The 21035-nt window shown below is 37.1% G+C and overlaps 1 protein-coding gene across 15 annotated transcripts in view; it reads right to left on the reverse strand.

Moving 5' to 3' along the window:
* NFIA (nuclear factor I A) overlaps positions 1-21035 on the reverse strand; it is a 381629-nt gene that overhangs the window by 191635 nt on the left and 168959 nt on the right. For all 15 annotated transcript variants that reach the window (XR_008617261.1, XR_008617263.1, XR_008617262.1 and 12 more), the window contains one exon: positions 3954-4019. Coding sequence is in view for 11 of the 15 variants with exons in the window: in XM_055084573.1 (XP_054940548.1) it covers positions 3954-4019 (66 nt within the window). In the remaining 4 variants the exon portion in view is untranslated. Of the gene's footprint in view, positions 1-3953; positions 4020-21035 lie in introns of those variants that run through there.

Consider the following 21035-nt stretch of genomic DNA (forward strand, 5'->3'; position numbering starts at 1 on the left):
TGTATGTCTTCTTTGGAGAAATGTCTATTCAGGTCTTCTGCCCATTTTTGGATTGGGTTGTTTGTTGGACTGCATATCTTTGATCACACCTCCTTCTCATCTACTATGGCCATTAGTATAGCCCTTAGCTTTGGTTTCCCAGCAGTATTAGTCATATCTGTGTATGTATGCCCATGTGTCATACACATACAACTGTACAACTTATACCCACACCCAAATTAGATTTCAACTTCTCCAGGGTTTCTTTTTTTTTTCCTTAAACATTTCTTGGTAAATCAATAGTGAGCAAATACTCAAAAACTATTTGGGGATAATGACAGTATATTTATCTACTTATTAATTTTAGTAAATACTAGGTATCTGTCATGTTCAAGGCATATGGAATTGGTCATGAATCCTATCTTTCATCAGCTTACAGTTTTAATAAGCCAGATTCTATTTGGTTTGTGCCAAGGAAAAACTCAGACAAAATTAAAGACATCTAAGTGGAGTCCCTTCTGTCCAGAATAACTTTCTTGAGCTTTCATTCTGAAGGTTCTAGCAACTCTGAATCACTTTTGTAGCTCTCAACTCCTGGGAGGTAAACAGAATGTGGAGAAGAGAACTAAACAGCGAAATAGATGTGCCACTGTGGGGTTTATAGACAGATTTAAGAGACTTAAGCCTGACATTTCAGAACAGAGTAGGTATCTACAAAAGCTGTCTCTAAAGAGTCTTGCTTTATTTCTGATATTATCTCCCCTTCCACTCCAAGGCTCCCAGCTTTTGACCTCTTGAATATGTGTATCTCATTACAGATATAAGCTTTAACTGGAGAGTGGTGGTAGTTACCTTTCTTTGAGTCCTTACTATGAACCTGGCATTATGCTGTTTCACAGGCATATTCTCATTTTAATACTCATGAGGAAGGATCTTTTAGTGTTCCTATTTTACTGATAAGAATACTGAGATTGGGGCAATACCTTATTCAGAGTCACCCAGCCATTATTTAATCAGACCTGTTTGACTCCAGAGGTGGAATTTTTAATCATTATATTATACCAATTTTGAGTTTCAGAGATTCTGATATTTTATCTCTGGGCTTCAGATAATTCCTTCAAAATTCCCATCTAATACTGTAATTGGACAAAGATTTGTTTTCTTTTACAGTTGAGTCTTAAGGGAGTACAAGAAAAGAAAGCAAAAATTCCACAGAAAAAAAACAGACTAGTTGGGCAGGGAAGAAACAGCTGCATCCACTTTAGGTAAAGTTACATGGCCTAGTTTATGGTTTTGGATGAAACAGCATGTTACCATTTGTCTACTCATTTTCCATGGTTTACTAGGAAAATACCATTCGTTTCCCATTACCTTTCTCCTCAAGAGCTAGCATAAAAAGAATATTATTTCCCCTCGAATATATACATAAATAAGGAATAATGAGTTCCCACTTTGTCTGAAGACCAGAGTCTGTCACTTCTTCATCCACCAAGATTTCAAAAGTTCTTGAGTTTTGTTGATATACTTATGAGAACTCTCTTCTTAAAAACAAAAATGAAACAAATAAACAAACAAACAAGAACTTTTCAGGAACTCATCTTCCATAACCTGGGGTAATGAAAATGAAAGAATACTCTTTATCAAAGCAACCCCAGAAAGTCATCTAATGCATGTAAATACCTAGTCCTGAAATCTTCATTTATTTTCCTTTAGGGATTATATGACTTTAAGGAAGAGGAAATATTTCCTCAAATAACTTCATCTGAGATTGACAAAAGGCAGAAAGAGGAAACTGAAGAGGCTGATATTCCTCTAGTCTGAGCTCCAGTTGGAATTGTCTAAGATGAACCAACTTCAACTTTTCTCTGAAATAAACAGAAATTTGAAACACAGGAATTTATTACTGTCTCTCCTGGATATTAATACTATCTTTCAAAAAAAAAATACTATCTTTCCTTGAACTCACACAATCCTTCCCAAATGGCACCGTGAATCCTTGAGGTGGCACCAAGTGATCTGGGGTTAACAGTGAACTTGGCTAGTCTCTCTGTGCCTTTGGCCGAAAAATCCAGGCTCAATCCTCGTTCCTTTTTGGAATGGGAAACGCACAATATCGGTATTACAGCAGCTCCAGAAAGGCATGCCAGGCCTCTCATGCTCTCAATTTATATTTGCATGTGAACAGCTTGTCGGCCATTTTATGAAGACAGATGAATCGCAGGCCTGCGAGAGGGGCGGCCAGACCCAAACACGTGAACCACACACCTCAGCAGCCCACCAGCTCTTAAAGGTGAAAATAAAACGAATATCTCTGGACACAACTTCAGGCAGATTATACAGAGATATAATATATGAAAAAAACGAAACTAACGAAACTATAAGGCATCATCTATAAGTCAAGTGGGAAATAAAGAATGAAACTAGTCTATAAATATTGCTCTTTAAAATGTCAACAAAAAATAAGATGTAGCTGTTTATGACACTAAAAACAAGCCTTCAGAGGTCTCTCTCTCTCTTTCTCTCTCTCTCTTTTTCTCTTTTTAATGCCTGCTGTGAAAAGATGACTTTGATAAGGAAAATACCACCAAAATACCAGGTTGAGGAGAGGAATAGTCAGATAGTGTATATTTAATATGGGAGCCCAACAATGTTATAGAGAATTTCCCAGGCTTGGGAAATGAAACGAATCCTGAGAAATCAGTGATAGGATATTCAGTGTGGTAAACTCAATCCTCCACCCCACAGAACTGACATAATTCAGTTTACCTATCTATTCTAAAAGATCAGAAGGAGATCAAAACGGAAAAATAGATAGAACAACAAAAAGAAGAGAGGAGGAATGAGGTCATTCTAAGTAAGTGAAAAACAATGTATGGTAGAACGATACTGACTAGAAAAATAATACGAGGAATACTGAACAACAGCCAACTTTTTTAGTGTAAAGTCTATGAAAGATACTATGGTAAGTATGTTATACACATTATCTTATTTAATTCTTCAACATGTCAATACAATTATTACTATACCACTTCAAAGATGAGGAATAAATCAATACTCCGGGAGGGTAAATAACCTATTCAACATTACAAAGGCAGGAAGTAATAGAGGCAGACTTTGAACACAGGTCTGACACCACAGCCTGAGCTTTAAGCCTCGGTGCCATACTCCCCTCAAGGTCCCTCAAGGTCAAGTTCCCATTACAGTCTTCAGCTCTCTCACCAGGGAAGATCACTTTGGAATTTTATGAGATGATGGCTATGAAAGTGTATAATACAATGTTTAGCATATCATGGGTATCACGAGTTTACTTCTCGATTTTTATAGAAATTGATGGTTTTACTCAATCTTAAATTCTAACTTGTGACAACCTTTTTCATCCTTGGAGTGCATATACCACATAGTATATTCATATATAAAGTGTGTATTCTAGGTTAGTCAAGTTTCTGCAACGGAAAGTTTATATATTTTTGCAATTGATGAGTTTAATTCTGTCACGTATCCTTAGTGTTTTATTTTAGACAATTTGAAGTGAAAAATCCTTCAAAGGCAGAGATGATTTTCTTAAAGCAATTAGCAAAGGCTTTGAAAAGGCCTCAAAAATACTTGTCAGTCAATAAACTTAAACCACTAGTGAAGAAGATTGTGGGTCACTTGCCACCTTAAAAGGAACTGAAATGAAAAGGTGTTGGCGCCTCACTTACGCTGTAAAAGATCCTGATCTGGTAAATCAACACCGCCTCTCACAGTAATCAACTTTCTTGGGAACTAAGGTTCTTATGAGTACCCTGATAGGGTCTGTGGCTGAGGGGAAGGGTTTGGGGAGGCTAGAGTGGCCCAGAAAACTCCTTGAGTCCTCAAGATTGTTCCTACCGTGGGCCGCCCATAGGGGCAGACCTCAAAATCCTTGTACTTGGTTGGCTGCTGGCTACCATGGACTCTCAGAGCAGCAGTCAAGAGTCCCAAAGTAAACTTACCATTTTCTGGCTGGTCCTTAATGTCAGCGTCACTTGGCTGGCTGGGACTTTCAGATTGACTTGAATCTGAAAAACATAAAAATACAGCCAAAAATTACAGGGTCTGTGAAGGAAAGTAGATCAGAGGTGCCAGACTTTCTCAAAAGGTTCAGCACGGAAACTAGAAATGAGAACGTTACAGAAGTGACATGATGATCGAAAAAAGAAGAGAGAAAAGACAGGGCGAAAACCAGCAGGGGCCGCAGCCCGTGCCTTCAGAGAGGACTCTCGGTTCTGTTGACAACTCCAGTGGCGCTTGGCTTGTGCCAGATCATAACTTGAAACTCTTCTTCAGAAACCATCCTCTTACAGAGACACCATTTCCAAACTGCTCTTCTCCATTATTTATACACTAGAGTCTGATAAAGACTTCATCCTTCATTACACACATCTGAAGCTTGATTCAGAACATAATAAAGTGTCAAAACATATTTTGAAGCTGGTATATAAAAGCAACCCAAACAACAGAAACAAGTTCTGCTGATATTTAGCTCTGTGTTACAGCAACAGACTATGCAGACTAACACCATTAAATACTAGAATCCTAATATTCTAGTGCATTTACTTAAAATAACAGGATGACTCAAAGATATCTTTCTCCCCCACTTTATAAGTATTATTTTCCTCTTGTATTGATGCATTTGGGAGATCCTAACAGGACTTGTGAGCAAAAACAGGTTCTTGCACACCTTTATTGGATCCCATTTAGTTTTTATTTTAAAAACACAATCATTTTCAAATGAAAAAATTTGATTCAATCAAATTAACTTCTAAATGAGATAATTTAAAATAAAGTAATATTTAATTTTAAGATGAGATAAAATTAAGTTAGATCAAAAAATTTCACAGAATTAGAAGAATACTTATGATACATTTTGGGGAGAAAGGAGAAAAAACGCAAAATATTTCAAGGAGAGAGTTTTTTATGTAAAGCATTTTCTGAGACTTGAAACAATATATAACATTATCAAAAAACAAGCAAAAAAAAGTTTCAGAAAAATCTCTGTATCTGTGGAAAGCCTGGATCTGAACTTTACCTTGACTTCACAGGTTTAGAAGGGGCTGCCTGAAATTTGACCACATTTCAGCAAGAAGTTCAATGCAAGATCCAAAAGGTCATGACACTTAACTGTGATTAAATTGAAAATATTAATTCTATTTCAAGAGAGTTACAGTTTTAGCATTCTCTTTCTTGGAGATACTGAAAAAAGTAGCACCACTACTAGTGACCCTAGGTCGAGAGAAGCACTAATTTATTACTTTAAGAAAGGCTCCCTGCTTTTAGGCAAATGAAGATTTCAATTATTGGGAAGTACTATTTTTTAAATGTCTATTTAAAAATTTTCAGATACTCTTAACTTGGTAACTAGAGAAAAAATTCTAGATTGATTCAAAGGTTCAAATAGCAAATGATGTGAAAATTTGAATTTTTATTTGTCTGGCAAAGTGATAGCTTTTATCATAATGTAACAATAGCCATAGTGAAGACATAGACAAAAAGCATTACAGGTCAAAAAACTTTAGAGAAATTCTTCAAAATGAACCACAAAGTTAAATAAAAAGTCTGCATTGAAAATTGGAATACAATTTATATCGGATTACATTTGAAATTTTAACTCCGTAAATTAACATTATTTTTATAGCAAATGATTTAAAAACACGGCATGATTACCTTCTCTTTTTCTAAGGGAATATCCTGTAATTTCGCCATTAAAAATTACAAATTCAACATTCTTAGAAGTAATTCAACATGTTTTAGGAGAAAGGCATACCTTCATTATTTTTGTACTAGAAAATTTTAAACCATTAATATCCACTATTAAAATTAAAGAAAATATCTAAGTTTGTCTTAGGGAAAGTTAAAATTCTTCCTGATCATGTCCCAGAATAGATACATAAAATTTTGCCAAATAGAACATTTTCTTTGGAATAAGACTAGCAAACCTAACTTTCTATATGATAGCTTAGCCAATATTCTTTTTCTTGATGTAATATCTTTACAATTAATCACTTTACAAAAAGAAAAATATTTTTAATCTCAATTAATTTAAATATACCATAGTCAATTACTTTTCTGATATTTAACTATTAATATTAAGCTAAGGTAAAAAAATAATGAGTGATCCAAACAATTGTTTTAATAATCTAAAAGTGGACTCCTTTGTTCTTTTAAATTTTCTTTTACATTTGTCACCCTATATTTATAGAAAGGTAGCATAATTATAGAAAACATGAACAGCAACAAAAGATGGCAATAAGTATGTTCAAAGAAAGTTTAAAATTCCAAGCCACAGAAAAAGAAGCAAACAAACAGCAAATGACTGAGCGGCAGGAAAACAGCTCAGAGTTGGCCTGAAAGGGGCCGCAGCACTCTTGTGAAAGCTCAGATACAAACACTGGAGAAGGCATCTAGCCAAACTGAAAAGGGAATTTAATTTCTCCACTTTTATTCAAAAGCTGGGGATACTGTTCTCCACCGGAGGACTGCATACTAAAGTACACCATCTTGGTAACAGATAGGGAAAGCCAAAGATCTACAAGAAAAGTTAAATGCTCTAAAGACTTAGGTAATTATTTTCTACCATAGTCTGTTGAATGCCGTTTCTATTTTGAACCAACAAGGAACAAAATTACCCAGTGCTGGTGCAATTCTATGCTGAGAACGCATGGATACTTTCTCTGGTATTGCAAAAGGTCACCAATGCTGTTAAGTATGGAGCCGACCAGACGACCAGAATTATAAATTAATTTCTACCCATACATAATTGATACAAATGAAAGATCTCTTTCTCAAGCATTTGCATTAAAACACTATCACGAAGGTTAACAACTAATTTACTTTTCTGTTTTAAATACTTGGTAGAGACTTGTCAGAAGCCAAGGTAACTTTATGTCTTACTTTTGGGGACAATTATCACATGGTCTTTTGATTCCCACCACCTGAAATAATTAGAGGCCCCAGAAAAAAAAGAACCACCTGCATAGAATTGGGTGCCCTTCCTGTATCTGAGTCTCCCACAGCAGTGACTTTCTCTGGTTCCCTGGTTGAAAGTCAGAAAATTTGTATATTACAATGAAGAGAATATTATTTAAAATGTGTTTAAATGATGGAGTTGGAAATGCTACTGTGAGGAAGTATATTAGGATGATCAGTTTTTTTCCATCTAGGGATTTGTTTTTTGTTTAAGGAAGCTTAGACTTCAACCTAACCTAAAAGAAAAGCAATTTTTCTTTTGGTTTGTAAAAAATTTATGAGCAGAAATTTAAACCTAAAATTGACAGGGTTTTCATATAGGAGGCTGGATTGAGACCTCTTAATTGAACGGGTAGTCATCTACCTATGCATTTTTATGGCGCCTACAGCTATATTGCTGGAGTACTCAGACAAAGATATTTCACTATCAATATAATCACTAGGGAAAGGAATAAAATAAATCCTAATGCCTACACACTAGCCTCTCCTTCCATAAGCATGTGCACTGCAGGAACAGAAACCTCGTACTGGATTTGCTACTTATGCATGGATCCAGTCCCCCTAACCTCAATTCCGCTCCCCTTCAACTTGGAACCTCAGAGAATACTCCTTTGGGTATGGTGAAGAGTGACAAAAACATGTCAATATGGTAAAACTGGTCAGGCAAAAATATAGACATCGCTTCCGTGTATTTTCTGTTCTCTAGGCATGATGCAAAGATGGAATATTGTTAAATCTTCCTTGTGCTCGACCCAGAATTAAACTTTTCCTCTCTGATTCCTCTTTTATTGGCCATACATCTCTTACAATGTGACTTACATTATGTTGCACTAAGGTACTCTTCAATGATCTCCTATGAGAATTTAAGCTCCATAAGAAAAGAATTCCTTTCTTCCTCTAGTCTTACCCCCAGTACCTTCCAAGGGTACCTGGCCCAGCTAAGGATTTGATAACCGCTGAACTAAAGAGATGAATTTTCACTTGTTGTTCATGCTGAACCACTGCCAGTGACTGAAAATATACTAAATTCACACCTAAAAGCAGACTGGGACTTACGAAATGAAAAAGGAGGGTAGAAAAGGTCTTTATTTCTGCTTCATGTCCCCCTTCGTGGGACCTGGCAAGGAAGAGAGAGGCACAGCCCTCTGGCTCGTGAGTAGGAAATCTTGCACAGCGTTTAGAAGCTGCAGACAATCACCTCCTCTGATCCCCTGGCCGACACACCCACAAGAGGCTCCTTAGAATAGTAAGGGCTGAGAGTGGTGTCTGACACATAAAAGGCCCCCCAGAAATGTGTGCAGGCTAAAATGATGGATGGCAGAAATATTTCACACATTCAAAAAACACAGAGATAAGAGAAAGCTGCCATATTCTGATGCCCGAAGAGGGACTCAAAATCCTAACAACTGCTGTTGTGAACAGCTGATAAAAGAAGAGCAGCCACACAGTGGTGGGGAACCCTTCCCACCCCGAAACAAACCAATGTAATTCCTATTCAGTCAACATGATATCAACAGAAGTCTATGGACCATGAAAGTACAAATTCAGGTTCCAGGGGAAGAATAATTTCACCTAAGTTCAACCTCCCTACATGCATATTGATTTGGTTAAAGATGAAGCTTGAAAAGTCTTTGTTAGAATTTTGTGTCCGGTTTTAAATCTCCCAAATTAAAAGGTGATACGAAGAAATCAGAAGGCATCCAGAAACAAAAATGAGTTAGTCAAGTGAAAGAAAGTGAAAATGCCGCCAAAAAGAGATGGAGTTGTTTTTCATAGTGTGAAAAAGAAAAGGCAAAGTTAGGAATGAATACTTTCCTGCAAATAAATGAAGCGTTAGGAACATTCCTGAGGTAAAAGACAATAAGGAATAGGGTGATTATACTCTGAATATAATAAATACCCTCTAGGATTGCAGCACTTAAAGATTTTTAAAATTTAGGTAGATTCTTTTTTTTCTTACAGAGGTTTGGGAAGATGAGTAGTTTGCAAAAGGGTCAAGCCAAAGAATCCAAGATTCATTTTTCTACATCCATGATGTTATAGAAATCTATTTCTGATTGGTAGTATAAGGCTTAGAATTACTTTATTTTGATCATTCAGTACCATGTTTATTACAGTAAGGAAATCTAGAAAAATGGCTATAATAGTCACATTTTGCTTATTAGTCTCTCATAGCTGCAGTTATAAAAGAAATATTATTGTTATAAAATTATAAAATAACAATTATTATTGTTATAAAGTTATAAAAAAATACTTTATAAACTTTAGGAACACTGTCTATGTTTTCCAGTATCACCATGACCTTAAAGACTGAGGTGTGAGGAAATATTTTAAAAACCTTTGAGATGTAGAATGTCACTGCACAGGTGCACATATGTATATACAATCTGGGGCTTACGAGAAAAACTGATGAATACAATACCATCCACTACATATAACAGTATCCACCACGGTCTGGCAAAGAACAAACAGAATTTTGTAATGCTACCATTAAATCTGGACCACCAAAAATCTTCAGTTATCATCAGCATTTTCAGAGAATGGATAAATCCTTTAAGCTCAGTAAACAACCAAACCAATATTTAATGGTAATTAATGTATACAACTGTGGCCCACTTAATGAAAAACAAATACACAATAACCTGGTTTTTAAAACAAATTATGAGGTGAGTCACACCTTAAAAGTTTTCTTATTTTTGAAAATGGAAACACTCCATGGTTCTTTAAATGGGAAGTCTTATCTTTACTGTATTTAAAATACAAAATTTGACCTGTGTAACTTTCCCAGTAAGCTAGAATTGCGTGTGTCATGATAACCGCAGTAATCAAGGTATGCACGGCAAATCCTTCTTCACCGGAAGCGAGGTGGGGAGATGGGGCGGAGGGAAAACCCTAATTCCAAAAGGACCAGGCTAGTTTGTACACGTTGGCCCTTGAATCCTCTAATCCGAATCTGAGCGGGAAGGCTGTGTTCACGCAGCAGAGACTTGGAAGGGCTCCACCAGACCACCCCGGGGGCTGCCAGCTGCTCGGGAGATCCACCCCTTAGCCACTCCCGGGTGTGGCATTTTCGGGGTCGGAACTTAAAAGCGTTATATAATCTAGATGACTACCATTTCCTTTCATAAAACTTTTTTTTTACATGCCTTTCGGAAGAAGAATTTGTGAAATATTAAATTTGCAGGAATTAGACTTTTTGGCATTAATGCTGGTATTCAAGGCCCATCTGTTTAGTCAGGGCTGTGTATGATGATGAGACTGTTTAGGTTGAAGAGTGATTCAACTGTCTTATCACCTACTCATAAACGTGTTATTTGGCTACGTGCACAGGGAGGTTGTGGAATGATACACAGTTTTAACACATTGGGAAAAAAGTAAAATGGTCTCACCATTGTTGTGTTATGACACTGAGGGGGAATCATTTCTAAGCTTTGAAAATTACAAATTCAGTCACTCTGAAAGACCAAATGACTCAATCTTTAAACCTTCAGACTTCGCATGAGGCTTATTTCCAGTCGTCATAGGCTTTTTCAGCAAAGTTGTAAGTGAAGTCAATGGCAAGAATGTGGTGATTATAAAAGATACGTAAGCACGATACTCTGACTAAATTTATAATTTCTCGTATTTTCTTTGACAAGGGTCTCTGACTAAAATAAACTAAAATTGATGCAACCACTTTGAATTTTCTTTTCTCATAACAGGGGCTGTGTTAACATGTGATGGTGATCTGTTGATCAATTCAGAACTCACATTAGTGAGTCAACCTGGTTACCTACCCACTCGTGTAAACAAAGACCTGCCTAAAAAGCCATGAGTATAACATTATTGCATATCAGAATTGTGCTCAATTTCCCCTTCTGAGTCACTTTTTTCACAAACAAAATTAATTATAACAGCAAGTTCTTGGGGTTCTTAGAAGAAAATATACTTGAAGATTACTTATGTAGTCAATCTATACAACTGGAAGTGGAAAAACTCACTGTATACTTTCATACTATAAAAACAAATGTGTCAAATGAAAATGATGCATAATTTAGTTATAGTCTATACACATTATTTTCATGTGTCTGGATATCTGTAAAAAATTTCATTAAAATAATAAAATGATCTCTGTTGAGGATAATCATGGCTATTTAAGTTCAGTTAGTAATCTAAGGATTAACTTTTTTTTTGCATTCATATTTCACTATTGAAAGAAGCATGAAAAGGTACAAAGATGGAATCCTAGAAAAATCTGAGCTATATAATTTAACTCTGGATCTCAGTTTTTTTCACCTGTAAAATGGGAACAATAATGACTATTTTGCCTAATTTAATAGAGTTGTTGTGTGGGTCAAATAAAATAATGCAAGAAGACCTGATTTTGAAACTATAAGGTCCCCCAAAAAGAAATGTACTTTTATCTCTGCAATATAAATCTTCCCATCCATATACATTTTTGTTTCTTTTAAAAAAAAAATCAACCCCAGCCCACACATGACATGATTCTGGTAGAAAACATCAGCATCACAGCCCTGGTTTTAAAGTAAAGGTTCTTAATTCCAATATACTGGGAAAGAGATTATCTCTGATAATGGAAATTTAAATCTCAGCTTGCCGTTGTTTATTCCAGACAGACATTTGTGTGTTAAGTCTGTTTATCAGGCAACACTTTGTCTAAGCCAGGAAGTAGTCAGTCTTTGTAACAAGATGTATGCAAATGAATTTCCCATGAGTCTCCACAGCAAATGGTAGTTAAAAAAAAAAAAATTCCTTGTTACTTTACCAGCAAGAAGCTACCTCAAAAGTAGACTAGAGACAGACAACTATGAGCTAGACGATGCTGATGAGTTTAAATGAATCCTAAATATGTGCTCACAGTCTGTTGCTCTTTACTCTAAGCAGACTTGGTGCCTTACATCTGTTTATCAGACAACACTCTGTCTGGCTTTGTAACCTGTGTGAAAATCAACGGTGACCATAATCCCATGAAATAACCTGTCGGAGGCAAAACTCCAAACCTCCCATCACTTTAAGGACCCCCACCAATAGACGTTCCTATGAAACCTCTGAAACTTTTAAAAAATACATCCAACTCTAACTTTTGCTCACCTTCTATCTTAATTTTTCTACACTCATTGAATTCCCTAAAGGCACGATAGCCTCAGGACAGAATGGTGAATTTTATCATGCAATTTGGACTGATAAATAAAAAATTTGCTAACATGCCCTATCTAATTATCAAGACCAGGGAGTTTTTTTTTTTAAATACTTTTTTCTATCGTAATAGTAAAATGTTTATTCTTTTATTCTATTGCTAAAGTATCTATCCCGGGATCCTCTTTTTTTAAAATCCTAATATAACTGACTCTTTTTAAAAAATCTATACATGAAGAGTTGAAAAGTGTATTTCTTTTTATTTTTCTTGTTGGTCTTCTATAGGGTTTGAAAATCTTACCAAAAGCATCAAACTGGTTGAGCTTGTCTTCCTAGACAAAATAAACACTTTAGGACTCTACTTGTTTGTATTCTCCTCAGTGGTGCTGTATGCATCAGCAGCTAAAAACAAAGAAACTTTTTAGCTGCTCAGACAAAATGCAGAAGCTTCCCAAACAAGGAGGCAAGGGAGGGGGCACGGGTTGAGGGGATGGTAGGGGTGGAGAAGTGTGCAGAAAGTCTGACAGTCCATTCAATATAGGGATGATGGCTATAATGCATCCAGGGTCCCCTTGCTAATTAAATATGCATTGGCACAGTTTTGATCGATGCAAGCCATGGATCAGATGACACACCTGCAAAATCTTGAGCCCAGAGCTCCCAGGAAAAGGGAAAATACAGTCTTGTCTCCTTATCTTTGTTTTCAAAGGCTCTCAATTTCTGTGCTTAGATATCTAATTTAATTCTCTCACCCCTCAGCAAACTGGATTAGGGAAGTCAATACTGCCTTTGTGCATCGACAGGAAAACACAGCTTTCCTTTTATTCAATTTAGCTATGACCTTTATACAAAGATAATGACAACTGTCTAAAAGTAAGGTGAAGGCCTCAAGAAGAAGACCCCCTGAGCGAAGGCTCCCATGGAATTTTGGATGACAAGGTAGTGGGGTTTACTGTGACATTTTCCTGCTTGGAAAGGAAAAAAGGAGGAAAAGGAATTAAAAATTGGTGGGGGGCGGGAAGGGGAGGGTTGGGACACAGGGAGAAAGCATGGTGGAAGAGATTTCAATCCACTGACTAAACGACCCAACTCTCACAAATCAAATCACTGGACCGTGTCATACCCATAACCAGAGAATAATGCTGTCAAAGAAGATGATGAGAATGGCATAATAACAATTTGCCTAAAAAATGCAGACGCCTTAATGAGAAGGCTGAAGATTCCGTGGTTGGGTAAATCAGGAAGTTTGGGGTTTTTTGTTTCTTTCTTTCTTTCCTTCCCCCCGCTCCCTTGAAGCTTTTGAGAAAACAGGACTATCAGTGTGTTTTTGAGTCCCAACACCAGTGATAGCTAGAGATTTTTGGAGAAGCCTGGGATTCTGCAGTGCTCCAACGTTCAGACCATGACTCCTAACCACAGGGGAAAATGATACTGGAAGAGTCTCCTGAAAAAGCACTGCTTCCTTTTAACTTCCTTGTCTTTGGGCTTACTTGTTCCATTCATTAATTCAGGCATTCATCAATGCATCTACCATGAGCCTTTCTCCCTGCATACGTGGTGATAAAAATTTAAAAAGGCAAGGTCTCTGCTCTCAAGGATCTCTCAGTCAATCAGAATAACGATAATAAAATCAAGGTTCTGTGGCATCCCCTCTTGATTAAGTCCTGTCCTCTGGTGAAATTAATGTACAGCAACATGTTATTGTGCACATTTGTAATGGCTTTTATTCTCTTACCATTTGCAATCAGTACTGTACCACTAAGTGTAGCCTTGTAACAGAATTTACAGTAGCCTGGATGCTGTTGGGGGGAATGGATGGTTGGGATTAACTTTTCTAGTAAGATATAGAGAGGTTTAGGCAGAGTCCTTTCAAGTGAAAGACGAAGCTATATTACTGCATAGTTAGCATTGTTGGGAATGGTGTAAAATATCAAAATGGTTTTTTAAAATCAGGTTTTTTCCCCCTTAGAAACAATTTCATAGACACTATTCCTAATCAGGCCTGGTGTACTCCCTTTAACAGAAATGACTGTTTTAACAAAGGTAGCTGTGGTACACTGAAAAAGGTCGAGGACTTGGTATTAGAAAACCTGAGTTTGAGTCCCTTCTTGGCCATTTATATTCGCTTTGTGGAAGCGGGCAAGCCCATTTACTTCTCTGAATTTCAATTTATTCATCTTCCAAATGCCTGACTTTCAAGATTATGAGAACTGAATGGCATGATTTAAAATGCCTTGTAAATTATAGCAGCTATAACTCTAACTGTACGCTGCACACGTTTGCTAATGTATAGAAACTGGTTAAAGAATCACATTGACTACTTACTTTTATTTCTTGTCTCATTATTTTTACTGCACAGAGCATGGTATCTAGAACATATACGTACTAATAGATATTTGTTGGAATGGAATTGAAGAGGGTGAAAGAATTGCTCTTTCAGGACCATGAAATACAATAGGGCCTATCTTGGGAGATGTCAACAGATGTTTGGGGGTAAATTTTCTGGCTTTGGGGAGACTGCATGACTGGATGGTGGTATATCCCATGTGGTGAGAACAGACCTTATGGGATTCATAGGCTTGGCTTTCTGGTCCTAGATTCAGGACCAGAATGAGGGGGGTTAGGCACCCGTAAAGGTTCTTTCCAGCCCTAGAGTTCTAATTTGAAACAGATCATTAGCAATCCAGTTGTTGGTCTTCTGGCTGCATTCAAGGCTGGGACCCACATTTCATCAAAAGGGACTGCGTGATATTAGCTGCTGATCATAAGTACAATTAGAAATAACATGAGTTCAATAATCATTATAAGTCAAAGACTGTCTCTTCTTTACCTTATAAATGATGACAAATACCCTACTATGAACTGTAAATGTTTATCTTCAGTGACTTGGCCAGTCCTGACTACAGGAGCCAATAAAGTGTTTTCTTTTTATTTCTTAACCCATCATGTAATTCAGAACACCAGGAAACTTTTTGTTTCAGTAGCTACTGTATAAGGTATCCTTGAAGAATTTAGCCTAGGTCCTAGGTCTTAGAGTAGTATTGAGGACAATACTTTTTCAAAAACACTTTAGATATACCTTCTCATATATACAGTCAACCATTGACAACACAGGTTTGAATTGTGCGGGTTCACTGTATAAGCAGATTTTTTTCTATAGTAAATACTATAGTACTACACGATCCATGGTTGGTTGAATCTGCCGATGTGGAACCGCAAATACAGAAGAATGGCATACACTGAGCATTGACTATAAGTTATATGAGGATTTTTGACTGTGTGGAGGGTTGGCGCCCCTAATCCCTGTGTCGTTATAATATGTAATGTAAAATATATATTTTTTTAATAATGTGTTTTCAGTTTCCACATTGACAGTAACTTTTCCCTAACAACTTGGTTTCTGGACTTTTAACAAATATGCATGAAAACAGGGACCTATCATTTGGTCAACCAAAAAATGGTCCTCAGACTCCCACAGCATCGTAACAAAGTTCAAGTGATAGCTGATTCTCTAGAAATTCACCCAAGCATTTTGCAAGTAGAAATAATCATATATGTTTTGCTTCTATGTCTTTATGATAGATAAAATGATTTAAATGTACTGAATCATTTCACTTTTAGGAGTTTCCATTTGGATTCTATCATGGCTTTCTCCCTGACATATGCAGTGCTAAGTTATTTAAAATTAATTGCAGTACAATATTTTAAAATTTCTTCACATGGTGCTAATCTCAAGTGCTTTGGATGTTTGAACCACACTTGGAAGCCATCAAGTTCTGTATATCTTTATACCATGGAGCAGTTAAACATGCTAAAAAGATTAGTCAGTGAACTTTAATCTATAACCAAAACTATACTAAATTATAAAATTTCAAAAATGTGTGAGTTGATACAAATGAGAAAACTGCAAACACCCTACATAAAAAGAAAAAAACAAACCTAGATAATTAAAACACATGAATTTACTTACGTAGCTTTGAATCCAGAAAAGCTTTCAGAAATTCACCACAGATCATGGGGTCCTTCCCGCATAAACCCAATTAGGTGCCAGTTGAGCTTATGTGCTTTCACCTTCATCTGAAGTTCATTTTATCTGTCATTTTTATTTTCATTTTAGAATGCAATCTACATTCTTTTCTGTGGTTATGTTGAAGGGGGGATAAGTATTTTCCATTTCAGTAACTCAGTATGGATGAGTAATTTGCTTAGTAATAATCCTAAAATTAAACTGTCTTCCATACAATGTCTAGTAATAGTTTACGTAGGATTAGGCAAATGAACTATCTTCGGGATGTGCTTTAAAAAAAAAGTTTCTTATTTGCCACCTGGATTTATTTTGATTTAAAAAAAAATCATGTTTTCTGGAAAGTTTCTAATAGAGGTGCTATCTTCAACACCTGCTCCTTATCAAAAAGTCTAAGTGGGTGACTGGAACTTCATTCTGATTCACTTTTTAAGAACCATTATCACTCTAAAGAATGACTAATAATTAGTGATTCCTAGGGGAAGAAGCTTACTTCAGTTCATCAAACATTTATCACCTACTGTGTGCAAGGCATTGTGAGCTTTTATTCAGTTCTGAGGTAGCTCATAATGTTGACTAAGAATTCCACTCATTCAACTCTGGATCGTTTATTAAAGTGTATATTACTTGTTTTTTAAGAGTAGCTATTCCTCCCAACCCCCCAATCTCCACCAGTGGTGGTAATATGGAGTGTTTCTGAGAACACTTTCCTAAGTCTATTGGGGGAGGAGAGAGGAGGTGGAGATTTCTACAAATAGGAAATGGTTTATCTGTTTGTTCTCTTTTTAACAAAAATGACGAATCTCTGGGTTCCATGGTTTTTTCAATTTTTTGGTCACGGTGGAAGCCTAGAGACAAGGGAAAGCTGAGAGGGAAGCTGGAGCACCAGCGTATAGAACAAAATCGAGCAGTTCTACCTGCCAATCATACCCCATTATTACCCCACCTCACCCCTACACCCTATCCCTGCCGAGCTTCCTGAAGCAATGTTTAACCCCCTGCAGCATTCACACAGCCAAGGCCCAAACCTGGGGTTCAGAGTGATTTCAATATCACCTCTGTCTTTTCAGATTTACAATATTAAGATAAGCAAAGAACGGGACTTCCCTGGTGGTTAAGAATCCACCTGCCAACGCAGAGGACACAGGTTCGAGTCCTGGTCCGGGAAGATCCCACATGTCGTGGAGCAACTAAGCCCGTGCACCACAACTACTGAGCCTGCGCTCTAGAGCCCATGCTCCGCAACAAGAGAAGCCACTAAAATGAGAAGCACACACACCGCAAAGAAGAGTTGCCCCTGCTTGCCACAACTAGAGAAAGTCCGCATGCAGCAATGAAGACCCAACACAGCCATGAATAATAAATAAATAAATAAATAAGAAAGATAAGCAAAGAATGAAAGGTGACTAAATCATTTTTGGTTGAAATGGCTCAGTGGCCCTTCTAAACTGTCCTATTTTATTTTTTGGTTACTAGAAAAAAAAGATTAAAAACAAATTATAAGTGGGGAAAACAAAGAAAAAGAAGAAATAGTAAAAAGAAAAAAAATCGCAATAACAAAACAAGTGGCATCTTTGAACAGGGGTCAGAAATAGCAGCTCTTCAAATGAGACAGGAAATCTTATTTGCAACAGATCTGGGGAAAGTTACAAGAAAAAAAATCAGAGTTTATTCAGGAATTAAAGGTGACATAATACCCGCATGGTGTCTCTCAATTATCAGGTTTGTATTGGGGGGTGGTTGGAACAATAGCAGAGCTTAACATGGGAATGCTGTAAAAGAAGGGATGAAGGCCTCCGTTATTTCCTTTAAGTCTGGCTACCACCTCCAAAAACAGCACGGAATTTCATAATTCTTTTCTATTTAGTAACTTTGGGGCAATAATTTCTTGTTATATTTATCCAAATGATCTCCAAAAAAAAAAAAAAATCACTGGGCTGGTTTTCATTTTCCATTTTTATTCTATACTTTAGCAACTCATCTAACAATTTAATGATTTCCTTTTCTCCTCTAAATGGATGTCCTGTAGAAAGGGGAAATTTTCTGAAGTCTTAGTCAACAGAGTCTTAAGTTTTTATCATACAAAACAGCCTCACATCACACTATTGTAGTCACATGTTCTCCCACCTGGTCTTAAAATCAGAAAGCACTTTGTTTTAATGCCGCCATGTTGGTATTGTCCTGACATGCTCAGACTTCAAAGGGGAAGACTTTGAACAAACCTATTTGGAAGGAATTTCATAAAAAACATTAGGCAAAAAGACTATTTTAAATTAACAGGAAGAGTGTAACATCTCACCGGCAGTAGATAGGGAAATGAATTATTCAAAATTGTATACAAACCCTGATGTCATCATGAATAGAGGCAGGCTCTAAGGAACCTGACTGAGAAAAGCTGGTATTTACACAGTGATTGGAAGCAAAAAACAAAAAAACCAAAATAAGAAAAAAGAAAATAGAAAATCTTTTTTTTCTTTTGACACATAAAGAAAATCTCCTACACTGCTTTTCATAACCCCACCAAAACTCCCTACTGTGGCGCTCTCAAAGCACGACCTCTGGATTTCCGTAAGGAAAGTATAGCACAACATTAAAAAGTCCCAAGACTCTTCGAGAAGAAATTCATGCAGAACATCAAATGTTACTCAACATTTTCAAGGAACCATGATATGTCAAACAGACCACATGATGCAAGTACATTTAAATATAAGTTTCTATTTCTGTTTAAAAATAAAAAAGATCAGAAATCTGAATCTGGAAAAGCAAAATCTCTTGCAGGTTTAGAAAGCATATACAAAACCTGGCAAAAGAAAACACTGTTCACTGCCACCATCTGCTTTCTGGCACAGAGGAAACTTTTACTAACAGCAACATTTTCTTACATTAGAAAATCCACTAATTAGTTTTGTTGTAATAAGAAAAATAACCTTTGCGTGGAAGGCAGATTGCCAGCTAACTTTTTTTTGTTGGCTGCACCTTGCAGCAGGCCTGTAACATTTCCATGTGAAGTTCACCTCTGAGCTCCCCTCTCCTGGAGTACTTTATTATTCCCTGTTTGGTCTAAAGAAAGTATTCACAAATGAGAGATCAAAAGTGAGAGCAACAGAGAGGAAAAGCTTTAAGGTATTTGGGTTAATATCCAAAAAAGGAACACCAGGTTCAGAATCAGGAAATCTGGGATCCAGAATCGATTGTTAAAAGCTCCGTAAACCTGGGTCTCATTTTTCTCATCTTTGGGGCTATTAAAGTAAATGAGCTCTAGCTTTCCCCTAAAATTCCTGAATTCTTGTAGTCTAAATCATTTTTTCCTAAGAATTGTTATGTCCCAAGAAACTAGTTATTGCAAAAGAGTAAGTGGAACTTCAGATGTCACTGATAAATCTGAAATAATTTTAGAAATGTTGACATATGCTGATTAAAATATTACAAATCTAGCAACTGAGGAAATGGAAACTCAACTGAAATTCCTTAATAATATACTCTCATCATTTAGTCAGCATATCATTCCACAGATAAAACCAACAAATACGGATCAAGCAACTACTGTGTGCCCAGCACTCTTGTGAGCCCTGGAGACAGAGCCACGAACAGGAGGCTCACAAGCTCTGGGCTCCCAACGCTAGGTTCCAGGAAGCCTGCAGGCCCGGGAGCTGCCGGGCATCCTCTGTAGAATCACCCACCTCAAGTCTGCGCGCTGCCCTGGACAGGACGGCACCAACGGGGAGAGAAAATGTGTGTGTGCTCGCCACACTGCAAGATCTGCTTGCAAGTTCCTTGAGAAAAGAAAATAAATGGGTACAAATACTTTCCGAGAAATTTTACGGAAAACAGACATCATATCTTTAGAAGCAAAGCAAAGTAGAACACTGAAAGGGCACAGAGCCCCCTGTGAAAGATGTCTCAGGCTTACATTGTTCAAACTGGCCCTATGCCTTGACTGAATGAATTTCCTTAGTTAAAAAAAACTCACCACTTCCATTTTCTTGATTTTTTTCTGTAGGCTCAAACTTAGCTACATTTAAAACACAAAACTGCAGTGCAGGATGACCTATTGCAAACTCAAATGTCCCCCTGCCTGAGGAATGAGTGACAGACTATCGCAAAGTTAATTAACCCGCTGGTATTGCACAGCCCAGCCCACACTACTATTCTCAGCTGTATGGCAACCACACATTGATGACCAGGCCAAGTGCCTATTGGGTTTATTAACCCTCAGCTGCCATTAAAATACAGTAATTAAAACTCTAACATTTTACCCAAAGCTTCCTGTCAAATATTTGAAAAGATTTCAGTCAATTTATAGAGTTCTGTCTTTGCTTTTACCCTCTGTTTTTGTCAACACCCCACTTAGGCACAGAAAGTAATTGCCTTCTTTTCCGATAGCGGTTAGTCACATTTATACAGCACAGATCCCTGTCCTGAATTGAGAAGATAATTCAGTGTAGAAGAGGATGAAGACAGGATCCTTTCCTTTCCTCCTGGCAGAATTAATCCCTCCTTCCTCTGGCTTCCTACAGCCTGGTTACTAAGAACAGGACTCAGCTTCTATTTCATTTCTCCGTGTGTATAATCCCCACCTGCCCTACCAACAAGTTGCAAGCCCTTGAGGGCACACGTTTAAAGAAAGGCTTGCACATAGTAAATGCTCAATAAGTGACCTTGAATAGAGGACTAGAGGGGAGAGGCTAGTCTGGGCAAGACTTTTAAGCAAGAGTTATCTCACAGACGGCCTATAGATTTTTCTGTCTCCTAGCAGAAACAAAGTACAGTTAGAAAACATGCAGGGTTTTTCAATTAAGGCTAAAATTCCTGAAATGGCTACATATAAGGGAAAGACTTCCTCCTCTCTATCAGAGATGGGCAAATGGCTTGTCCAGTGCCCACGATAATCTTATCAGATAACTTAATA

Source organism: Physeter macrocephalus, chromosome 4 (genome assembly GCF_002837175.3).
Source record: "Physeter macrocephalus isolate SW-GA chromosome 4, ASM283717v5, whole genome shotgun sequence".
NCBI classification, from domain to species: domain Eukaryota; kingdom Metazoa; phylum Chordata; class Mammalia; order Artiodactyla; family Physeteridae; genus Physeter; species Physeter macrocephalus.